Below are 20,570 nucleotides of genomic sequence, written 5' to 3'. Positions count from 1 at the left end.
TGGGCTGGGCTGCTGGGTGCTGGATGGACCTGCTGGGTGCTGGGCTGGGCTGCTGGGTGCTGGCTTGAGCTGCTGGGTGCTGGGCTGGGCTGCTGGGTGCTGGCTTGAGCTGCTGGGTGCTGGGCTGGGCTGCTGGGTGCTGGATGGACCTGCTGGGTGCTGGCTTGAGCTGCTGGGTGCTGGGCTGGGCTGCTGGGTGCCGGCTTGAGCTGCTGGGTGCTGGATGGACCTGCTGGGTGCTGGATGGACCTGAGGAGTGCTGGGCTGGGCTGCTGGGTGCTGGATGGACCTGCTGGGTGCTGGGCTGGGCTGCTGGGTGCTGGCTTGAGCTGCTGGGTGCTGGGCTGGGCTGCTGGGTGCTGGATGGACCTGCTGGGTGCTGGGCTGGGCTGCTGGGTGCTGGCTTGAGCTGCTGGGTGCTGGGCTGGGCTGCTGGGTGCTGGATGGACCTGCTGGGTGCTGGGCTGGGCTGCTGGGTGCTGGATGGACCTGCTGGGTGCTGGGCTGGGCTGCTGGGTGCTGGCTTGAGCTGCTGGGTGCTGGGCTGGGCTGCTGGGTGCTGGCTTGAGCTGCTGGGTGCTGGGCTGGGCTGCTGGGTGCTGGATGGACCTGAGGGGTGCTGGGCTGGGCTGCTGGGTGCTGGATGGACCTGCTGGGTGCTGGGCTGGGCTGCTGGGTGCCGGCTTGAGCTGCTGGGTGCTGGGCTGGGCTGCTGGGTGCCGGGCTGGGCTGCTGGGTGCCGGCTTGAGCTGCTGGGTGCTGTGTGGCGCCTCCGCCGGCCGCCTCCTGCTCTCCTCCGCTGCCGTGCCGCTGGGGTGGCAGCGAGAGCCTCCCCGGCCCTGCCCGCGCGGCGCCGGGGCCGGGGCTGACTGCCGCGCTCGGGGCAGGCTCCCCCTTCGCCCGTGCCAGCCTCAAAAGTGCCAAGCTGGAGAACGTCAACTTCTTCCACAAGCGGGAGCGGAGGATGCGCTTCCACATCCGCCGCATGGTCAAAACTCAGGCCTTCTACTGGACCGTGCTCAGTCTGGTAGCCCTCAACACCCTGTGTGTTGCTATCGTTCACTACGACCAGCCAGATTGGCTTTCCGACTTCCTCTGTGAGTCACGCCCCCTGACACGCCCCTGACACGCCCCTCTGACACACCCCAGCCTGAGCCGCCCCAGCCTGAGCCGCCCCCAGCCTCTCTGCTTTGATCACACCCAACCCAACTCTTCTCTCCCCAACTCTACCCAACCCAACCCCGCTCTCCCCAACCCCGCTCTCCCCAACCCCGCTCTCCCCAACCCCGCTCTCCCCAACTCAGCTCTACCCAACCCCACCCAACCCAACTAGTCTCTACACAACCCAGCTCAGCTCTCCCCAACCCCACCCAGCTCAGCTCTCCCCAACCCCACCCAGCTCAGCTCTCCCCAACCCCACCCAGCTCTCCCCAACCCAACTCTGCTCTCCCCTACTCCACCCAGCTCTCCCCAACCCCACCCAACCCAGCTCGTCTCTCCCCCACCCCACCCCACCCAACTCAGCTCTGCCCAATCCCACCCCACCCAACCCAGCTCAGCTCTCCCCAACCCAACCCCACCTAGCTCTCCCCAACCCAACTCTGCTCTCCCCTACTCCACCCAGCTCTCCCCAACCCCACCCAACCCAGCTCATCTCTCCCCCACCCCACCCCACCCAACTCAGCTCTGCCCAATCCCACCCCACCCAACTCAGCTCTGCCCAATCCCACCCCACCCAACTCAGCTCTGCTCTCCCCAACCCCACCCAACTCTGCTCTCCCCAACCCCACCCAACCCAACTCGTCTCTCCCCTACCCACCCCTGCTCTACCCAACCCAACTCACCTCTACCCAACCCTACCCAACCCAACTCATCTCACCTCTACCCTACTCTACCCTACCCAACCCAACTCATCTCTAACCTACTCTACCCAACCCATCTCTACCCTACTCAAGCCAGCTCTACCTAACCCAACTCATCTCTACCCAACCCATACCTACTCAGTCCAACCCAACCCAACTCTACTCAATCCAGCTCTACCCAACTCAACCCCACCCATCTCTGCCCAACCCCACCCATCTCTGCCCAACCCCACCCATCTCTGCCCAACCCTGCCCAACTCTTCTCCCCCTCTTCCCCCCCCAGACTATGCAGAATTCATTTTCTTGGGACTCTTTATGTCCGAAATGTTTATAAAAATGTACGGGCTGGGGACGCGGCCTTACTTCCACTCCTCCTTCAACTGCTTCGACTGTGCGGTGAGTGGGGGGGGTGAGGGTGCAGTGGGGCTGGGTAGAGCTGAGCTGGGGTGGGTAGAGGTGGGTTGAGATGGGTAGAGATGGGCAGAGTTGGGTAGAGTTGAGTAGAGGTAGATTGGGTTGGGTAGGGGCAGAGTTGGGTTGGGTGGAGTTGGGTTGGGTAGAGCTGAGTTGGGTGGAGTTGGGTTGGGTTGAGATGGGCAGAGTTGGGTAGGGTTGAGTAGAGATAGATTGTGTTGGATAGGGGTGGAGTTGGGTTGGGTAGAGCTGAGTTGGGCGGAGTTGGGTTGGGTTGAGATGGGCAGAGTTGGGTTGGGTTGAGTAGAGATAGATTGGGTTGGGTAGAGCTGAGTTGGGGTGGGTAGAGGTGGGTTGAGATGGGTAGAGTTGGGTTGGGTTGAGTAGAGATAGATTGGGTTGGGTAGGGGTGGAGTTGGGTTGGGTAGAGCTGAGTTGGGTTGGGTTGAGATGGGTAGAGATGGGCAGAGTTGAGTTGGGTTAAGTAGAGATATGTTGGGTTGGGTAGGGGTAGAGTTGGGTTGGGTGGAGTTGGGTTGGGTAGAGCTGAGCTGGGTTGGGTGGAGTTGGGTTGAGATGGGTTGGGTTGAGTAGAGATAGATTGGGTTGGGTGGGGTAGAGTTGGGGTGGGTGGAGTTGGGTTGAGTAGAGTTGAGTTGGGTGGAGTTGGGTTGGGTAGAGGTGGGCAGAGTTGGGTTGAGATGGGTTGGGTTGAGTAGAGATAGATTGGGTTGGATAGGGGTGGAGTTGGGGTGGGTGGAGTTGGGTTGAGTAGAGCTGAGTTGGGTTGGGTAGAGGTGGGTAGAGTTGGGATGAGATGGGTAGAGATGGGCAGAGTTGGGTTGTGTAGGGGTAGAGTTGGGCTGGGTTGAGTAGAGATAGATTGGGTTGGGTAGGGGTGGAGTTGGGTTGGGTAGAGTTGGGTAGAGATGAGTAGGGTTGGGCTGGGTAGGGTTGAGTTGGACTGAGTTGGGTTGGGTTGAGTTGGGTTGAGGATGGAGAGCAGATGGAGATGGGAATGGGAACAACACAAGGATAAAACAGGGATGGGATGGGGACAAGGTTGGAATAGCAATGGGCTGAGGATGAGGATGGGCTGGGGCTGGGCTGAGGATGAGGATGGGCCAGAGTGACTGCCCCCAACCCAGGTTATCATCGGAAGCATCTTCGAGGTGATCTGGGCTGTAGTGAAGCCAGGAACATCCTTCGGGATCAGCGTGCTCCGAGCTCTCAGGTTACTGCGCATCTTCAAGGTCACCAAGTGAGTGCTGCTGCCCCTCTGCCCCCCGACTCTCTGCCCCCCTGACCCCCTGACCCTCTGCCCTCCTGACCCTCTGTCCCTCTGCCCCCCTGACCCTCTGCCCACCCTCATCTTAGGCCCTGGCCCTAGCGCCTGTCCCTGTCTATAGTCTGTCCATGGATCCTGTCCCCTGGCCATGGATCCTGTCCCCTGGCCATGGATCCTGCCCCCTGGCCATGGTCCTGTCCATGGATCCTGTCCCTGTCCATAGTCTGTCCATGGATCCTGTCCCTGGTCCTGTTCCCGGTCCTGTCCCTGTCCCTGGTCCTGTCCCTGGTCCTGTTCCCGGTCCTGTTCCCTGGCCATGGTCCTGTTCCCGGTCCTGTTCCCTGGCCATGGTCCTGTTCCCGGTCCTGTCCCCTGGCCATGGATCCTGTCCCTGGGTCTGTCCCTGTCCATAGTCTGTCCATGGATCCTGTCCCTGGTCCTGTTCCCGGTCCTGTCCCCTGGCCATGGTCCTGTCCCTGGGTCTGTCCCTGTTCCCGGTCCTGTCCCTGGGTCTGTCCCTGTCCCGGTCCTGTCCCTGCCGTGGCTCTGAGCCATTGGGGGCTGCCCAGTGCCAAGCTCCATCTCTCATCCCTGCACTGTCTTTGTGTCCCCTCACCCCATTCCCTGTTCCCCCCCCCCATGGTCCCCCCATGGCCTGGCTCTGCCCTGGCAGGTACTGGGCCTCCCTGAGGAACCTGGTGGTCTCCCTCCTGAACTCCATGAAGTCCATCATCAGCCTCCTCTTCCTCCTCTTCCTCTTCATCGTCGTCTTTGCCCTTTTGGGGATGCAGCTCTTCGGGGGACAGTGAGTAGCCAGGCGTGGGATGGGGTCCTGCTGGGACCCCCTCCATTCCTCCCCCCTTCCACGGGGTGGGGGTGCTTGGGGGGGGGCATCAGGCAGAGGTGAGGCTCCCACTGCTGCCCCCCTGCCCAGGTTCAATTTTGACGAGGGGACTCCTCCCACCAACTTCGACACTTTCCCAGCAGCAATAATGACAGTCTTTCAGGTAGGACCCCCCTGCTGCCCCACCCCATGGGGCTCCCAGGGTGCTAGGGGGCGTTGGGGGGTGACCCTGCAGCTCCCCCCCCCCCCCAGATCCTGACAGGTGAAGACTGGAACGCGGTGATGTACGACGGCATCAAATCTCAGGGCGGTGTCAAGGGGGGGATGGTTTTCTCTGTCTACTTCATCGTCCTCACCCTCTTTGGCAACTGTATCCTCTGGGGAGGAGGACCCCAAGTTGGGGGGGGGGGGGTCTGGGGTGGGGGTTGGGACCCTCTGGGCCCCCGTTTGCCCTTGACAAGGCGCCCAGACACCCTCCTCAACGTCTTCTTGGCCATCGCGGTGGACAACTTGGCCAACGCCCAGGAGCTCACCAAGGTGAGCACAGAGTGGGGGCCGGGAGGGGGTGGTGGTGGTTGCCCCTTGCCCAACACCACGGCCCTGGGGCTGGCACAGGCTGGCACGGGCCGGACACGGTGCCCACGGGGCTTTGCAGGATGAGCAGGAGGAGGAGGAAGCTGCCAACCAGAAGCTGGCGCTGCAGAAGGCGAAGGAGGTGGCCGAAGTGAGCCCTCTCTCAGCAGCCAACATGTCCGTCCCCGTGTAAGTGCCAGCCCGGCCCTGGCACCGGCTCCGTGCCCAGAGCCAGCCAGGGAACACCCCCCCTGCCCCACCCCAGCTCCCCTTCCACTCTGCTCCTCAACCCTGCTTCCTTCCTAGCTCCATGCTGGCTCCATCCTCGACTCCATCCTCAGCTCCATCCTCAGCTCCATGCTGGCACCATCCAGGCTCCATCCTCAGCTCCATCCTCAGCTCCATGCTGGCACCATCCTCAGCTCCATCCTCAGCTCCATGCTGGCACCATCTAGACTCCATCCTCAGCTCCATGCTGGCACCATCCAGGCTCCATCCTCAGCTCCATCCAGGCTCCATCCTTAGCTCCATGCTGGCACCATCCTCAGCTCCATCCGCAGCTCCATGCTGGCACCATCCAGGCTCCATCCTCAGCTCCATCCAGGCTCCATCCTTAGCTCCATGCTGGCACCATCCTCAGCTCCATCCTCAGCTCCATCCTCAGCTCCATCCAGGCACCATCCAGGCTCCATCCTCAGCTCCATCCTCAGCTCCATGCTGGCACCATCCTCAGCTCCATCCTCAGCTCCATCCTGGCTCCATCCTCGGCTCCATCCTCGGCTCCATCCTCAGCTCCATCCTCAGCTCCATCCTCAGCTCCATCCAGGCTCCATCCTCAGCTCCATGCTGGCACCGTCCAGGCTCCATCCTCAGCTCCATCCTGGCTCCATCCTGGCTCCATTCTGGTTCCATCCAGGCTCCATCCTCAGCTCCATCCTCAGCTCCATCCAGGCTCCATCCCAGCTTCATCTTCCACTCTGCTCCTGGTTCCTTCCTGGCTCCATCCCGGCTCCACCCTCACCTCCATCCCGGCTCCACCCTCACCTCCATCCCGGCTCCACCCTCACCTCCCCCCTGCTTCCACCCCACCTCCATCATCACCATTCCTACCTCCCCCCCACGCCCTCCGCCGCCCAGCCTCCCCCCACCCCCTCCCTCCTTGCAAATCGCGCCCCTCCGTGCCCCTTGCCCACCTCCCCTCCTCCCCCCCGCCCCCAGGAAGGAGCAGCAGAAGAACCAGAAAGCCTCCAAGTCGGTGTGGGAGCAGCGGACGAGCGAGCTGCGGAAGCAGAACCTGCTGGCCAGCAGGGAAGCTCTCTACAGCGAGCTGGACCCCGAGGAGCGCTGGAAGGTTCCCTACGCCCGGCACCTGCGGCCCGACATGAAGACTCACCTGGACCGCCCCCTGGTGGTGGACCCCCAGGAGAACCGCAACAACAACACCAACAAGACCCGGCCCGGGGAGCCGCCGCTGGAGCCCCGCTTCGGCCAGCACCGCCCCGAGGAGCTCCGCCGCCAGCCGCGCTACCCCGACCCCGGCGGCCCCCACCCGGTCGAACCCCCCGGGCCCGACGGACGGCGGCCCCGCAGCGGCAGCCGGGAGCCCGAGAGGGAACCGAGCCAGGAGCGCGGCTACGGGGACGCCGAGAGGATGAAGGCTCTGGAGCGGCGGCACCGGTCGGGAGGCAGCCGAGAGGGCCGAGGCGGCTCGCCCCAGCCCGAACGAGAGCACCGGAGGCACCGGGCCCACCGGAGGCCGGTGGAGGAGGGAGAGGAGGGGGGGAGGCCGGAGAGGAGGCCGCGGCACCGGGAGGGCAACCGGCCGGTGAGGGGAGAGGGGGAAGGGGAGCATGGGGACGGCGAGAGGCGGCGGCGGCACCGGCACGCAGCACCGGGAACCTATGATGGAGAGGGCAAGAGGGAGGACAAGGAGAGGAGGCACCGGCGGAGGAGGTGAGAGGGGTGGGCAGGGTCCTCCCTGGGGCTGCTGGGACCCTCCCGGGGCTGCTGGGACCCTCGTGGGGCAAGTGGGATCCTGGCGGGGCTGGCGGCGGGACCCTGCCTGGGGCTGGCGGTGGGACCCTGCGTGGGGCTGGCGGCGGGACCCTCCCTGGGGCTGGAGGCACTCCTCAGGGCAGATGTGACCCTCCTGGGGTGGGATCCCTTGGGGCAGATGGAGCTTGGGACCCCCCTTTGGGGGGCAGGTGGGACCCCCAGGACTGGGGAGCTCCCCCAGCTGCCGGGAGGGGTCCTGAATCCCCGCCTGGGACTCCTGGCTCAGCACCCTGGAGCTGTTCTGAAGCTGCTGAGGGGTCCCCGCTGAGCCCCTTCCCCTCTTCTTTCTTCCCCCTCCCTCTCTCCCCGCCCCCCCTCCCCCCCCCCCCCCCCAGGGAGACCCAGCCCCCCGGGGTGCCAGCGGGCCCCACGCTCTCCACCACCCGCCCCATCCAGCAGGACATGGGGCGCAGGGACCCCCCCGTGGCCGAGGACATCGACAATATGAAGAACAACAAACTGGTGACCTCCGAGCCCCCCCTGCCCCCCACCGTGGGCAACCACACCGCCGGGGCCCTCCCCGCGCCGGCCCCCCGACCACTGCCAACCTCCCCCCCCCGGAAAACAGCCTGGTGGTCACCAACCCTCCCCCCCCCCAACAACCCCACCCCGAAGGTGGGGGTCAAACCGGAGCACACGGCCGTGGACATCCCCCCCGACCTCCCACCGCCCCCTGCCAACGCCCTGGTCCAAGGTAGGAGACCCCTGGGGTGCGGGGGGGAGGGGCCTGGGGGGGGCGCTTGGGGGGGGGGGGGATCTGAGACGTCTGAGGAGTCTGGGAGGGGTCTAAAGGGGTCTGGGGGACCTAGAGTGGTCCAGGAAGGTCTGGGGAGTGCAGGAGGGGTACAGGGGGGGCTCAGAGTGGTCCAAGGGGGTCTAGGAGGGATGCAAGAGAGTCCAGGAAGGGTCCAAGAGGTCTAGGAGGGGTCCGAGGGGGTCTAGGATGGGTCCAGCAAGGTCTAAGAGTGGCCAGGGGGGGTCTAGGAAGGGTTCAAGGGGGTCTAGGAGGAGTCTGAGGGGGTCTAGGAAGGGTTTAAGGGGGTCTAGGAGGGGTGCAAGAGTCCAGAAAGGGTCCAAGGAGGTCTAGGAGGGGTCCAGGAAGGGTCCAGCAAGGTCTAAGAGTGGCCAGGGGGGGTCTAGGAAGGGTTCAAGGGGGTCTAGGAAGGGCGCAAGAGGGTTTAGGAGGAGTCCGAGGGGGTCTAGGAAGGGTCCGAGGGGGTCTAGGAAGGGTTCAAGGGGGTCTAGGAGGAGTCTGAGGGGGTCTAGGAGGGGTCTGAGGGGGTCTAGGAAGGGTTCAAGAGGGTTTAGGAGGGGTACAAGAGAGTCCAGGAAGGGTCCAAGGAGGTCTAGGAGGGGTCCGAGGGGGGTCTAGGAAGGGTTCAAGAGGGTTTAGGAGGGGTACAAGAGAGTCCAGGAAGGGTCCAAGGAGGTCTAGGAGGGGTCCGAGGGGGTCTAGGAAGGGTTCAAGAGGGTTTAGGAGGGGTACAAGAGAGTCCAGGAAGGGTCCAAGGAGGTCTAGGAGGGGTCCGAGGGGGTCTAGGAAGGGCGCAAGAGGGTCTAGGAGGGGTGCAAGAGAGTCCAGAAAGGGTCCCAGGGGGTCTAGGAGGGGTCCGAGGGGGTCTAGGAGGAGTCTGAGGGGGTCTAGGAGGGGTCTGAGGGGGTCTAGGAGGGGTCTGAGGGGGTCTAGGAGGGGTCTGAGGGGGTCTAGGAAGGGTTCGAGGGGGGTCTAGGAAGGGTTCAAGGGGGTCTAGGAGGGGTCCGAGGGGGTCTAGGAAGGGTCCGAGGGGGTCTAGGAGGGATGCCGGGGGGGCTGAGGCAGGTCCTGCATACGTGAAGGGTTCTGGGGGGTCCGGGGGGCGGGGACGGTTCCAGAGAGCATCCAAAGGATCCAGAAGGGTCTGGGAGAATCCAGAGGGGTCCGAAGGAAGGTCGGAGGGGTGGGGGCGGGGGGGGGGTCCACGATCCACGCCACCCCCCTCCCGCAGTGAACAGAAACGCCAACCCCGAGCCCCTGCCCCGCAAGGAGGAGGAAGAGAAGAAGGAGGAAGGCGACGACGGCGACGAGGAGAACGGCCCCAAGCCCATGGTGCCCTACAGCTCCATGTTCATCCTCTCCACCACCAACCCGTGAGCCTCTCCCGGGGCGGGGGAGGGTGTAAAGGGGTCGGGATGGTGGGGGGGGGAGGGGGTGGGGTGAGGGGTGCCCCCCCCTGACGCCCCCCGCCCCGCGCAGGTTCCGGCGCCTGTGTCACTACATCGTCAACCTGCGCTACTTCGAGATGTGCATCCTGCTGGTGATCGCCATGAGCAGCATCGCGCTGGCGGCGGAGGACCCCGTGCAGCCCAACGCCCCCCGCAACAACGTGAGACCCCCACCCCAGCCCACCCCCCAAAACCGAACCCCACCCCCCCAGGCAAAGAGAGAAACTGCCCCCCCCCCCCAGTGCCTCCATACTGGGAGGGGGGGAGCGGAGTCCCAGCACCGATTTGGGACCGGGGGCTCCGTACTGGGAGGGGGGAGCGGAGTCCCAGCACCGATTTGGGACCGGGGGCTCCGTACTGGGAGGGGGGAGCGGAGTCCCAGCACCGATTTGGGACCGGGGGCTCCGTACTGGGAGGGGGGAGCGGAGTCCCAGCACCGATTTGGGACCGGCGGCTCCATATGGGGAGGGGGGGAGGGGAGCCCCAGCACCGATTTGGGACCGGGGGGCTCCATACTGGGAGGGGGGGAGCGGAGTCCCAGCACATACTGGGGACTGGGGGGCGCTGGGGAAGGGGCGGGAGAGCAGAGCTCCTCCTCCTCCTCCTCCTCCTCCTCTTCCTCCCCCTAAAGCCAGGAGGAAATGGAAGGGTCCTGCCTCGGGGGAGGGGGAGGAGGGGAAAGGAGAGGTGGGGGAGGGGAGGGGTCCTACGGGCAGGGAGTGATGGGGGGGGGGGGGCTGGAGTGCCGGGGGGTCTCACGGCCTTGGAGGGTCCTGGGGGTGCCAGGGGGGTTTCACGGTCCGAGGGGTGCCAGGGGGTCTCACAGTCCTGGGGTGCCAGGAGGGGTCTCACAGCCTTGGAGGGTCCTGGGGTGCCAGGAGGGTCTCACAGTCCTGGGGTGCCAGGGGGTCTCACAGCCTTGGAGGGTCCTGGGGGTGTCAGGAGGGTCTCACAGCCTTGGAGGATGCCAGGGGTGCCAGGAAGGGTCTCACAGTCCTGGGGTGCCAGGAGGGTCTCACAGCCTTGGAGGGTGCCAGGGGGGTCTCACGGTCTTGGAGGGTGCCAGGGGGGTCTCACGGTCTTGGAGGGTGCCAGGAGGGTCTCACAGCCTTGGAGGGTGCCAGGGGGGTCTCACGGTCTTGGAGGGTGCCAGGAGGGTCTCACAGCCTTGGAGGGTGCCAGGGGGTCTCACAGCCTTGGAGGGTGCCAGGGATGCCAGGGTGTCTCACAGTCCTGGGGGTGCCAGGGGGTCTCACAGCCTTGGAGGGTGCCAGGAGGGTCTCACAGTCCGAGGGTGCCAGGGGTGGTCACACAGTCCTGGGGGTGCCAGGAGGGTCTCACAGCCTTGGAGGGTGCCAGGGGTGTCCTGGGGTGCCAGGAGAATCCCACAGTCCTGGGGTGCTGGGGGGGGGGGCTCTCAGGGTGCCAGGAGGGTCTCAGGGTGCCAGGGGAGGGGTCTGCTAGGACGCCAGGGGTGTCCTGGGGTGCCAGGGGTGCCCACATCCATCCCCCCTCTTCCCCCCCACCCAGGTCCTGCGCTACTTTGACTACGTCTTCACCGGGGTCTTCACCTTCGAGATGGTCATCAAAGTGAGTCTGGGGGGGGGGGGAACCCCTCCAGGTGGGTGCCAACCCCCCCTGTCCACCCCCCCCAGCACCCCCTCACCCCCACATTGCCCCTCCTCCCCCCCCCCCAGATGGTGGATTTGGGGCTGGTGCTTCACCAAGGTGCCTACTTCCGAGACCTGTGGAACATCCTGGACTTCATCGTGGTCAGTGGAGCCCTGGTGGCCTTCGCCTTCACGTGAGTGCCCCCTGGGCACCAAGGGGGGGCACCAAGAGGGGGGGGGGAGGGTGGGCACCGGGGGAGGGAGGGTCTCGGGAGGGGTGGGGAAGGGGGGCAGCTGGGGCCTCTGCTGCGGTCTTGTGGGCAACAGTGGCACCGAGGAGCCAGAGCGGTGAGGGGAGGGCAGGGGGCAGAGGCCACCACGAGGACCCTAAGGGGGCACAGGTGGCACCACGAGGAGCCTGAGGGGCACAGGTGGCACCACAAGGACTCTACAGGACAGGTGGCACCCTGAGGACCTTCAGGGCACAGGTGGGGTCCTGGGTGCCAGCTCAGGGGCTGTGCCGGTCCCCGCGGGTCTGTGCCGGTCCTCGGTGGGGGCAGTGCCGGTCCCCGGCGGGGCTGTGCCGGTCCCCGCGGGTCTGTGCCGGTCCCCGGTAGGGGCAGTGCCGGTCCCCGGCGGGTCTATGCCGGTCCTGGGTGGGGGCTGTGCCGGTCCTGGGTGGGGCTGTGCCAGTCCTGGGTGGGTCTGTGCCGGTCCCCCGGCGGGGCTGTGCCGGTCCCCACGGGGCTCCCCGTCCCCTGTCCGTCCTCCGCTGTGTCGCTTCCGTCCGTCCTCGGCCGCTCCCCGCCGCGCTCTGTCCGTCCTGCTCTTTGTCGCCGTCCTGCCGCCCCCCCGCGCCCCGCAGGGAGCAGGGCTGGAGTAAAGCCTGAGGAAAGAGGAGAGGAGGCCCAGGGAGGGAGGGAGCAGCCTCCTAGTAAGGGAGCAGCAGCTTCCTAGTAAGGGATAAGCAGCCTCCTAGTAAGGGAGGAGGAATCTCCTAGGAGCAGATGAGCATCCCCTGGGTCAGGAGTGAGCATCCCCTGGGTAAGGAGTGAGCATCCTATGAGGAACTGAGCCTCCTTCAAGTGAAGGCTGAGCACCCTTCAGGTGACTGAGGATCCTTCAAGTAAGGGCTGAGCATCCCCTGAGTGCTGAGGGTCCTTCAAGTAAGGAGTGAGCATCCCCTGAGCAAGCAGTGAGCATCCCCTGGGTCAGGAGTGAGCATCCCCTGGGGTCAGGAGTGAGCATCCCCTGGGTCAGGAGTGAGCATCCCCTGAGCAAGGAGTGAGCATCCCCCGGGTAAGGAGTGAGCATCCCCTGAGCAAGCAGTGAGCATCCCCTGAGCAAGGAGTGAGTGCCCCCTGAGCAAGGAGTGAGCATCCCCTGAGTAAGCAGTGAGCATCCCCTGGGTCAGGAGTGAGCATCCCCTGAGCAAGCAGTGAGCATCCCCCGGGTAAGGAGTGAGCATCCCCTGAGCAAGCAGTGAGCATCCCCTGAGCAAGGAGTGAGTGCCCCCCTGAGCAAGGAGTGAGCATCCCCTGAGTAAGCAGTGAGCATCCCCTGGGTCAGGAGTGAGCATCCCCTGAGCAAGCAGTGAGCATCCCCTGGGTCAGGAGTGAGCATCTCCTGAGTAAGCAGTGAGCACCCCCTGGGCAAGGAGTGAGCATCCCCTGAGTAAGCAGTGAGCACCCCCTGGGTAACTGAGGCTCCTCCAGGTGCTGAGCATCCTTCAAGTAAGGGATGAGCATCCCCTGCCCCCCCTCCCCCTCCCCCCCCCCCGGAGTAACCTGTGAGTAAGCCTGGAGCAGACCCTGTGCAGGTGCCAGGCGAGGGTGGGGCCGGGGGCGGGGCCGGGGGCGGAGCTCTGACCCTGCCTTGTCTCTCCCCCTTCCTCTGCCACCGCCCACAGGAGCAGCTCACGGTAAAGTCCTTCTGCCTTCGTCTTCCTCCTGTCCCACTCCCTCCTCCTCCTCTTCTCCTCCTCCTCTTCTCCTCCTCCTCTTCTCCTCCTCCTCTTCTCCTCCTCCTCTTCTCCTCCTCCCTCTTCTCCTCCTCCTCTTCTCCTCCTCCTCTTCTCCTCCTCCTCTTCTCCTCCTCCTCTTCTCCTCCTCCTCTTCTCCTCCTCCTCTTCTCCTCCTCCTCTTCTCCTCCTCCTCTTCTCCTCCTCCTCTTCTCCTCCTCCTCTTCTCCTCCTCCTCTTCTCCTCCTCCTCCTCTTCTCCCTCCTCCTCCTCTTCTCCTCCTCCTCCTCTTCTCCTCCTCCTCTCTCTTCTCCTCCTCCTCCTCTTCTCCTCCTCCTCCTCTCTCCTCCTCCTCCTCTTCTCCTCCTCCTCCTCCTCTCGTCCTCCTCTTCCTCCTCTCGTCCTCCTCTTCCTCCTCTCGTCCTCCTCTTCCTCCTCCCTTCCTCCTCCTCCCGTCCTCCTCTTCCTCCTCCCGTCCTCCTCCCGTCCTCCTCCTCCCACCCTCTCCCTCCTCCTGTCCTCCTGGTCCTCGTGCTCTCCTCGTGCTCATGGTCTCACCTCGCTCCACTCCCCTCCCCCCCCACCCCCCCGGCCTTCCTCTCCCCGCCCCCCAAAACCAGCCTCAGAGACCCGGGCCTGGGGGGGGATGAGGGGGAGGGTCTCAGCCTCATGCCGGCTCGGGGACAGGAGGGGTCAGGACCGCCCCCACACACACACCCCCGCGCGGGTCCTGCTGCACCACCCCCCGAGCCACCACCCGGGGGCGCTCCAAATCTCTCTGCGTCCCTTCCCCCCCGGCGCGCAGAGGCAGCAGCAAGGGGAAGGACATCAACACCATCAAGTCCCTGCGGGTCCTCCGCGTCCTGCGGCCTCTGAAGACCATCAAGAGGTTGCCCAAGCTGAAGGTGAGAGCTTGGGAAGGGTTTTGGGGGGGGTAGGGCGGGGGAGAAGGGAGGAGGTTTTGTGTGTCCCCTCCTCCCCTCCCATCACCACCCCCCTTGGTGCTCCTCCCCAGGCTGTCTTTGACTGCGTGGTGAACTCCCTGAAGAATGTGCTGAACATCCTCATTGTCTACATGCTCTTCATGTTCATCTTCGCCGTGGTGGCCGTGCAGCTCTTCAAGGGGAAGTTCTTCTACTGCACTGACGAGTCCAAGGAGTTCATGAAGGACTGCAGGTAGCACCAGGGCTGCCAGCCTGGCCCCCACCCGCACCTGCAGGGGAAGGCGAGGCAGCCAGAGGGAGCTGGAGGGGAAGGGAAGGCAGCCAGAGGGAGCTGGAGGGGAAGGGAAGGCAGCCAGAGGGAGCTGGAGGTGGGGGAAGGCATCCAGGGGGAGCTGGAGGGAAGGGAAGGCAGCCAGGGGGAGATGGAAGGGAAGGGAAGGTATCCAGGGGGAGATGGAAGGGAAGGGAAGGCATCCAGAGGGAGATGGAGGGGAGGGAAGGCAGCCAGGGGGAGATGGAAGGAAGGGAAGGCATCCAGAGGGAGCTGGAGGGAAGGGAAGGCATCCAGAGGGAGATGGAGGGGAGGGGAAGGCAGCCAGAAGGAGCTGGAGGGAAGGGAAGGCAGCCAGAGGGAGCAGGAAGGGACCTGGAAGGGACCAGAGAGCATCCAGGGGGAGCAGGAAGGGACCTGGAAGGGACCAGAGGGCATCCAGGGGGAGCTGGAAGGGACCTGGAAGGGACCAGAAGGCATCCAGGGGGAGCTGGAAGGGACCCTGGAAGGGACCTGGAAGGGACCAGAGGGCATCCAGGGTGGTGAGACCCCCGGCAGGGGCTGCCCAGGGAGCTGGTGGAGGGTCCCATCCCTGCCCCCAGGCTGGAGGTGGCTGTGGGCATCCTGTCCCTGTGCCCCTGGCCGGCTCGGAGGGGGGGGCTGGGGTTGGCTGAGCCTCGGGAGAGCAAACCCGGGGCGGGGGGTGGGGGAGAGGATCCTGGGCTGGCTGCTGCGGTGCCAGCAGCAGGGCAGTGCCTCGGGTGCCCCCCGTGCCAGCCCTTTGGGGCACCTGTGGCAGGTGCCAGGCCCTGAGAGTTGCCAGTCGGGGGGGGGTGGGAGGTGGGGGAGAGCAGAAGCTCCTGGAAGGTCCTTTCCCAGCCTCTGCGATCGCTTTCCTGCCCCCCAGGCTGCCCCGGGGAGGGGGCTGGCCGGAGGGGGCGGGGGGCGGTCCCCCAGCCTCATGCCACCCCCTCCCTCATGCCACCCCCTCCCTCCTCTTCCTCCCGCCCCAGGGGGGAGTACCTGGTGTACGAGAAGGACAACGAGGTGAAGGCCCAGAAGAGGGAGTGGAAGAAGTACGACTTCCACTACGACAACGTCCTCTGGGCCCTGCTCACCCTCTTCACCGTCTCCACCGGCGAGGGGTGGCCACAGTAAGGACCTGCGGGGGACCAGGAGGCTGGGGGAGGGGCCACGGTGGGACCACACCCCGACCCCCGCCCCCCTGCTCTCACCCCCTCTCCTTTGTGTCTCTTCCCCCCTCCCCCTCTCAAGGGTCCTCAAGCACTCGGTGGATGCCACCTACGAGAACCAGGGCCCCCAGCCCCGGGTACCGCATGGAGATGTCCATCTTCTACGTCGTCTACTTCGTGGTCTTCCCTTTCTTCTTCGTCAACATCTTCGTGGCCTTGATCATCATCACCTTCCAGGAGCAGGGGGACAAGATGATGGAGGAGTACAGCCTGGAGAAGAACGAGGTGGCCCCCACCCCCGAGCCCCCTCCTGGGCATGGCTGGGGGGGGATGGGCACTGAGGTTCCCCCCCTGAGCACCTCCTGGGCATGGGGCACTGAGGTGCCCCCCCTGAGCACCTCCTGGGCATGGGGCACTGAGGTGCCCCCCCTGAGCCCCCTCCTGGGCATGGGGCACTGAGGTGCCCCCCCCGACCCCCTTCTTGGCATGGGGCACTGAGGTTCCCCTCCTGAGCACCTCCTGGGCATGGGGCACTGAGGTTCTGCCAGCAGAGCCCCTCCTTGGCATGGGGCACTGAGGTGCCCCCCCTGAGCCCCTCCTTGGCATGGGGACACTGAGGTGCCCCCCCCTGAGCCCCTCCTTGGCATGGGGCACTGAGGTGCCCCCCCCTGAGCCCCTCCTTGGCATGGGGCACTGAGGTGCTGCCAGCAGAGCCCCTCCTTGGCATGGCTGGGGGGGGATGGGCACTGAGGTTCCCCCCCGAGCACGTCCTTGGCATGGGGCACTGAGGTTCCCCACCCTGAGCACCTTCTGGGCATGGGGCACTGAGGTGCCCCCCCCTGAGCCCCTCCTTGGGATGGGACATAGAGGTGCCCGCCCTGAGCCCCTCCTGGGCATGGGGCACTGAGGTGCCCCCCCTGAGCCCTTCCTTGGTGTTGGGCATTGAGGTGCCCCCCCGACCCCCCTTCTTGGCATGGGGCACTGAGATGCCCCCCCCTGAGCCCCTCCTGGGCATGGGGCACTGAGGTGCCCCCCTGAGCACCTCCTGGGCATCTTTGTCGGGGTGGGGACACCACCAGACCCCTCCTTGGCTGGGGTGGGGACACTGAGGTGCCACCACCAGACCCTTTCTTGACCCCAAGGGTGCCAGCACCACCCATCTGGGCATCACTTCTGGGGTGGGGACGCCCCCAGACCCCTTCCTCGACACCCAGCTGCCACCCCCAGCCTCCTTCTTGACCTCTCGCTTGGGGGGAGGGAGGGACACCTGGGGCAGGTCCTGGGGCATCATCTCCCTGTCCCTTTCCCCCCCCCCGGCAGAGAGCCTGCATCGACTTTGCCATCAGTGCCAAGCCCCTGACCCGGCACATGCCCCAGAACCGGCAGAGCTTCCAGTACCGCATGTGGCAGTTCGTGGTGTCCCCCCCCTTCGAGTACACCATCATGGCCATGATCGCCCTCAACACCATCGTCCTCATGATGAAGGTCAGCACCGAGGGCTCCTGACAGCTCCCGGGCCGGGTCCTGCCCCCTGCGGCCGGGACCTGCCCCCTCCGGCCGGGACCTGACCCTCCGGCCGGCTCCTGTCCCATTCGGCCGGGGACCTGCCCCCTCCGGCTGGCTCCTGCCCCCTCCGGCCGGCTCCTGACAGCTCCCGGGCCGGCCCCTGCCCCCTGCGGCCGGGACCTGCCCCCCTGCGGCCGGGACCTGCCCCCTCCGGCCGGCTCCTGCCCCCTCCGGCCGGCTCCTGCTCCCTCCGGCCGGCTCCTGTCCCCCTCCGGCCGGGACCTGCCCCCTTCGGCCGGGTCCTGCCCCCTTCGGCCGGGTCCTGCCCCCTGCGGCCGGGTCCTGCCCCCTCCGGCCGGCTCCTGCCCCCCCCTGCGGCCGAGTCCTGCCCCCTCCGGCCGGCCCCTGTCCCCTCCGTCCGGGACCAGTCCACTCCGTCTGGGACCTGCCCCCTCCGGCCGGCCCCTGTCCCCTCCGCCGGGACCTGTCCCCTCGGGCCGGCTCCTGTCCCCTCCGTCCGGGACCTGTCCCCTCGGGCCGGCTCCTGTCCCCTCCGTCCGGGACCTGCCCCCCTCGGGCCGGCACCTGCCCCCTCCGGCCGGGCCCCGAGGGGGTTTGGCTTCCTCCTCCGGGACCTCTTCCGTGCCCTGGCTCCATCCCTGTGGCGCTTGGTCCATCCTGGCCTGGCCCTCCCTGTCCCGCCAGGACCCCTCCCCATCCCCGGATCCATCCCTGTCCCGCCAGGACCCCCTCCCCATCCCCGGATCCATCCCTGTCCTCCTGGGATGGGACCCTGCATCCGTCCTATCCCTTCCCTCCCTGTCACCCTGGGACTCGTCTCTGTCCCCTGTCCTTTGTCCCTATCCCTGTCGCTGTCCCCCCGTCCCTGTCGCTGTCCCCTGTGGCTGTCCCCTGTGGCTGTCCCCATGCTCTGCTGTCCCTTGTCCCCACCCCTGTCCCCATCCCCGTCCCTGTCACTGTCCCCTGTCGCTGTCCCCTGTCCCTTGTCCCTGTGGCTGCCCCCACACCACCTGCTGTCCCCTGTGGCTGTCCCCTGTCCCTTGTCGCTGTCCCCTGTCGCTGTCCCCTGTCCCCATGCTCTGCTGTCCCCTGTCCCCACGCCCTGCTGTCCCCTGTGTCTATCCCTGTCGCTGTCCCCTGTCGCTGTCCCCATGCTCTGCTATCCCTGTCCCCATCCCCGTCCCTATCCCCATCGCTGTCCCCTGTCCCCTGTCGCTGTCCCCTGTCCCTTGTCCCTGTGGCTTTCCCCTGTCGCTGTCCCCATGTTCTGTTGTCCCTTGTCTCCACCCCTGTCCCCGTCCCTATCCCCACCGCTGTCCCCTGTGCCCTGTCGCTGTCCCCACACCCTGCTGTCCCCTGTCGCTGTTCCTTGTCCCTTGTCCCTGTGGCTGTCCCCACGCCCTGCTGTTCCCTGTCCCTTGTCCCTGTGGCTGTCCCCTGTCCCCACGCCCTGCTGTCCCCCCCGCAGTTCTACGACGCCTCTGACGCCTATGAGTACGTCCTGAAGATGTTCAACAACGTCTTCACCTCTCTCTTCTCGCTCGAGTGTCTGCTCAAGATCATGGCCTTCGGGGTGCTGGTACGAGGGCACCCCCCCGGGCACCCCAGGGCACAGCTGCTCCCCCCCGGGCACCCCAGGGCACAGCTGCCGCCCCCCTGGGCACCCCAGGGCACAGCTGCCGCCCCCCCGGGCACCCCAGGGCACAGCTGCTGCCCCCCCCGGGCACCCCAGGGCACAGCTGCTCCCCCCCCGGGCACCCCAGGGCACAGCTGCTCCCCCCCGGGCACCCCAGGGCACAGCTGCTGCCCCCCTCCCCGGGCACCCCAGGGCACAGCTGCTGCGCCCCCCGGGCACCCCAGGGCACAGCTGCTGCCCCCCCGGGCACCCCAGGGCACAGCTGCTCCCCCCCCCGGGCACCCCAGGGCACAGCTGCTGCCCCCCCCGGGCACCCCAGGGCACAGCTGCCACCCCCAGGCACCCCAGGGCACAGCTGCTCCCCCCCGGGCACCCCAGGGCACAGCTGCCACCCCCCCCCTCCCGGGGGACCCCAGGGCACAGCTGCCACCATGCAGCAGGGACCTCGAGGGGCCAGCAGCCTCCTGCCTGGGGAGGTCCTGGTGCAGGGGTGCTGGTGGGATCCAGTGCAGGGATCCTGTAATCTGGTGCAGGGTTGCTGGTGGGATCCTGGGATAGGTTTCAGGGTTGTTGGTGGGATCCTGGGATCTGGTGCAGGGGTCCTGGAGGGATCCTGGGGGTCTGGGGTAGGGCTGCTTGTGGGATCCTGGGATCTGGTGCAGGGGGTCCTGGAGAGATCCTGGGGTCTGGTGCAGGGTTGTTGGTGGGATCTTGGGATCCCAGGATCCCTGGGATCCTGGTTGCTTGTGGAATCCTGGGATGTGTTTCAGGGTTGCTGGGGGGATCATGGGATCTGGCACAGGGATCCTGGTGGGATCCTGGGATCTGTTGCAGGGCTGTTGGTGGGATCTTGGGATCCCAGGATCCCTGGGACCCTGGTTGCTGGTGGGATCCTGGGATCTGTTGCAGGGTTGTTGGTAGGATCCTGGGGTCTGATGCAGGGGTCCTGGTGGGATCCTGGGGTCTGGTGCAGGGCTGTTGGTGGGATCCTGGGATCTGGCACAGGGATCCTGGTGGGATCCTGGGATCTGGTGCAGGGCTGTTGGTGGGATCTTGGGATCCCAGGATCCCTGGGACCCTGGTTGCTGGTGGGATCCTGGGGTCTGGTGCAGGGTTGTTGGTGGGATCCTGGGATCTGGTGCAGGGGTCCTGGAGGGATCCTGGGGTCTGGGGTAGGGCTGCTTGTGGGATCCTGGGGTCTGGTGCAGGGATCCTGGTGGGATCCTGGGATCTGGTGCAGGGCTGTTGGTGGGATCTTGGGATCTGGTGCAGGGGTCCTGGAGGGATCCTGGGATCTGGTGCAGGGGTCCTGGAGGGATCCTGGGGTCTGGGGTAGGGCTGCTTGTGGGATCCTGGGGTCTGGTGCAGGGATCCTGGTGGGATCCTGGAGTCCTGGTGCAGGGGTCCTGGAGGGATCCTGGGATCTGGTAGCAGGACCCCCCCGGCCTCACCTCCTCCCCTTGCCCCCCACCCCCCCGCCCCCCCCCTCCCCAGAACTACTTCCGCGACGCCTGGAACGTCTTCGACTTCGTGACGGTGCTGGGCAGCATCACAGACATCCTGGTGACGGAGTTCGGGGTAGGCGGCGCCCAAACCCCACCCCCAGCCCCACCCCCCCAGCCCCACCCCTCCCCCTCGGTCAGAGGCGGCAGCCGCTGCCCCAGGGCGCGGAGCAGGGTGGCACCTCCCCCCCTGCCCCCCTCCCCAGAACAACTTCATCAACCTGAGCTTCCTGCGGCTGTTCCGCGCCGCGCGGCTGATCAAGCTGCTGCGCCAGGGCTACACCATCCGCATCCTGCTCTGGACCTTCGTCCAGTCCTTCAAGGTGCCGCCCCCCAGACACCCCTCAGCCTTCAGACACCTCCCCCCCACCCCCAAAAGGAGGGGGGGGGGCGGCGGGCGAGCCCCCGGCAGGGCTTAACCAGCCCCGCTCGGTGCCCAGGCGCTGCCCTACGTCTGCCTGCTCATCGCGATGCTCTTCTTCATCTACGCCATCATCGGCATGCAGGTGAGGGGGGCGCCGGCCCCCGAGACCCCCGACCCTGGCACCCCCCACCCCCACCCCCCCCCCCAAGCCCCCTGAGCCAGCTTGTGCCCCCCCCTCCCCCCCCCCGCGCACACAAAGGTCTTTGGCAACATTGGCATCGAGGAGGAGGATGAGGACTCTGCCATCACCCAGCACAACAACTTC

At 66.3% G+C, this 20,570-nt stretch overlaps 2 protein-coding genes across 2 annotated transcripts in view; both read left to right on the top strand.

The window, feature by feature from the left end:
* Nucleotides 1-20,567, top strand: part of CACNA1A (calcium voltage-gated channel subunit alpha1 A) — a gene marked incomplete at its 3' end in the record, with an annotated part of 37,401 nt that extends 16,834 nt beyond the window's left edge. Inside the window, 25 exon segments of the mRNA XM_068171020.1 lie at nt 888-1,097; nt 2,146-2,258; nt 3,425-3,537; nt 4,238-4,369; nt 4,499-4,571; nt 4,661-4,778; nt 4,878-4,945; nt 5,064-5,170; nt 6,200-6,934; nt 7,372-7,730; nt 9,022-9,163; nt 9,270-9,399; nt 10,769-10,828; nt 10,936-11,042; nt 13,614-13,713; nt 13,824-13,984; nt 15,037-15,177; nt 15,299-15,341; nt 15,343-15,501; nt 16,537-16,701; nt 18,212-18,322; nt 19,874-19,957; nt 20,088-20,204; nt 20,322-20,387; nt 20,505-20,567. Of these exon segments, the coding sequence (XP_068027121.1) occupies nt 888-1,097; nt 2,146-2,258; nt 3,425-3,537; nt 4,238-4,369; nt 4,499-4,571; nt 4,661-4,778; nt 4,878-4,945; nt 5,064-5,170; nt 6,200-6,934; nt 7,372-7,730; nt 9,022-9,163; nt 9,270-9,399; nt 10,769-10,828; nt 10,936-11,042; nt 13,614-13,713; nt 13,824-13,984; nt 15,037-15,177; nt 15,299-15,341; nt 15,343-15,501; nt 16,537-16,701; nt 18,212-18,322; nt 19,874-19,957; nt 20,088-20,204; nt 20,322-20,387; nt 20,505-20,567 (3,677 nt within the window).
* Nucleotides 17,096-18,205, top strand: LOC137461160 (uncharacterized; the record flags this gene model as incomplete). Its single annotated transcript, XM_068171023.1, has 1 exon — nt 17,096-18,205. A coding segment is annotated over one exon (1,110 nt), but the record flags the coding sequence as incomplete, so codon positions are not given.
* Nucleotides 20,568-20,570: the final 3 nt, after the last annotated feature.

Source organism: Melanerpes formicivorus, unplaced genomic scaffold (genome assembly GCF_026170545.1).
Source record: "Melanerpes formicivorus ecotype bairdi unplaced genomic scaffold, bMelFor1.0.p_v2 SCAF_1235, whole genome shotgun sequence".
Taxonomy (NCBI): domain Eukaryota; kingdom Metazoa; phylum Chordata; class Aves; order Piciformes; family Picidae; genus Melanerpes; species Melanerpes formicivorus.
This window is presented reverse-complemented; position numbering and strand designations above follow the sequence as displayed.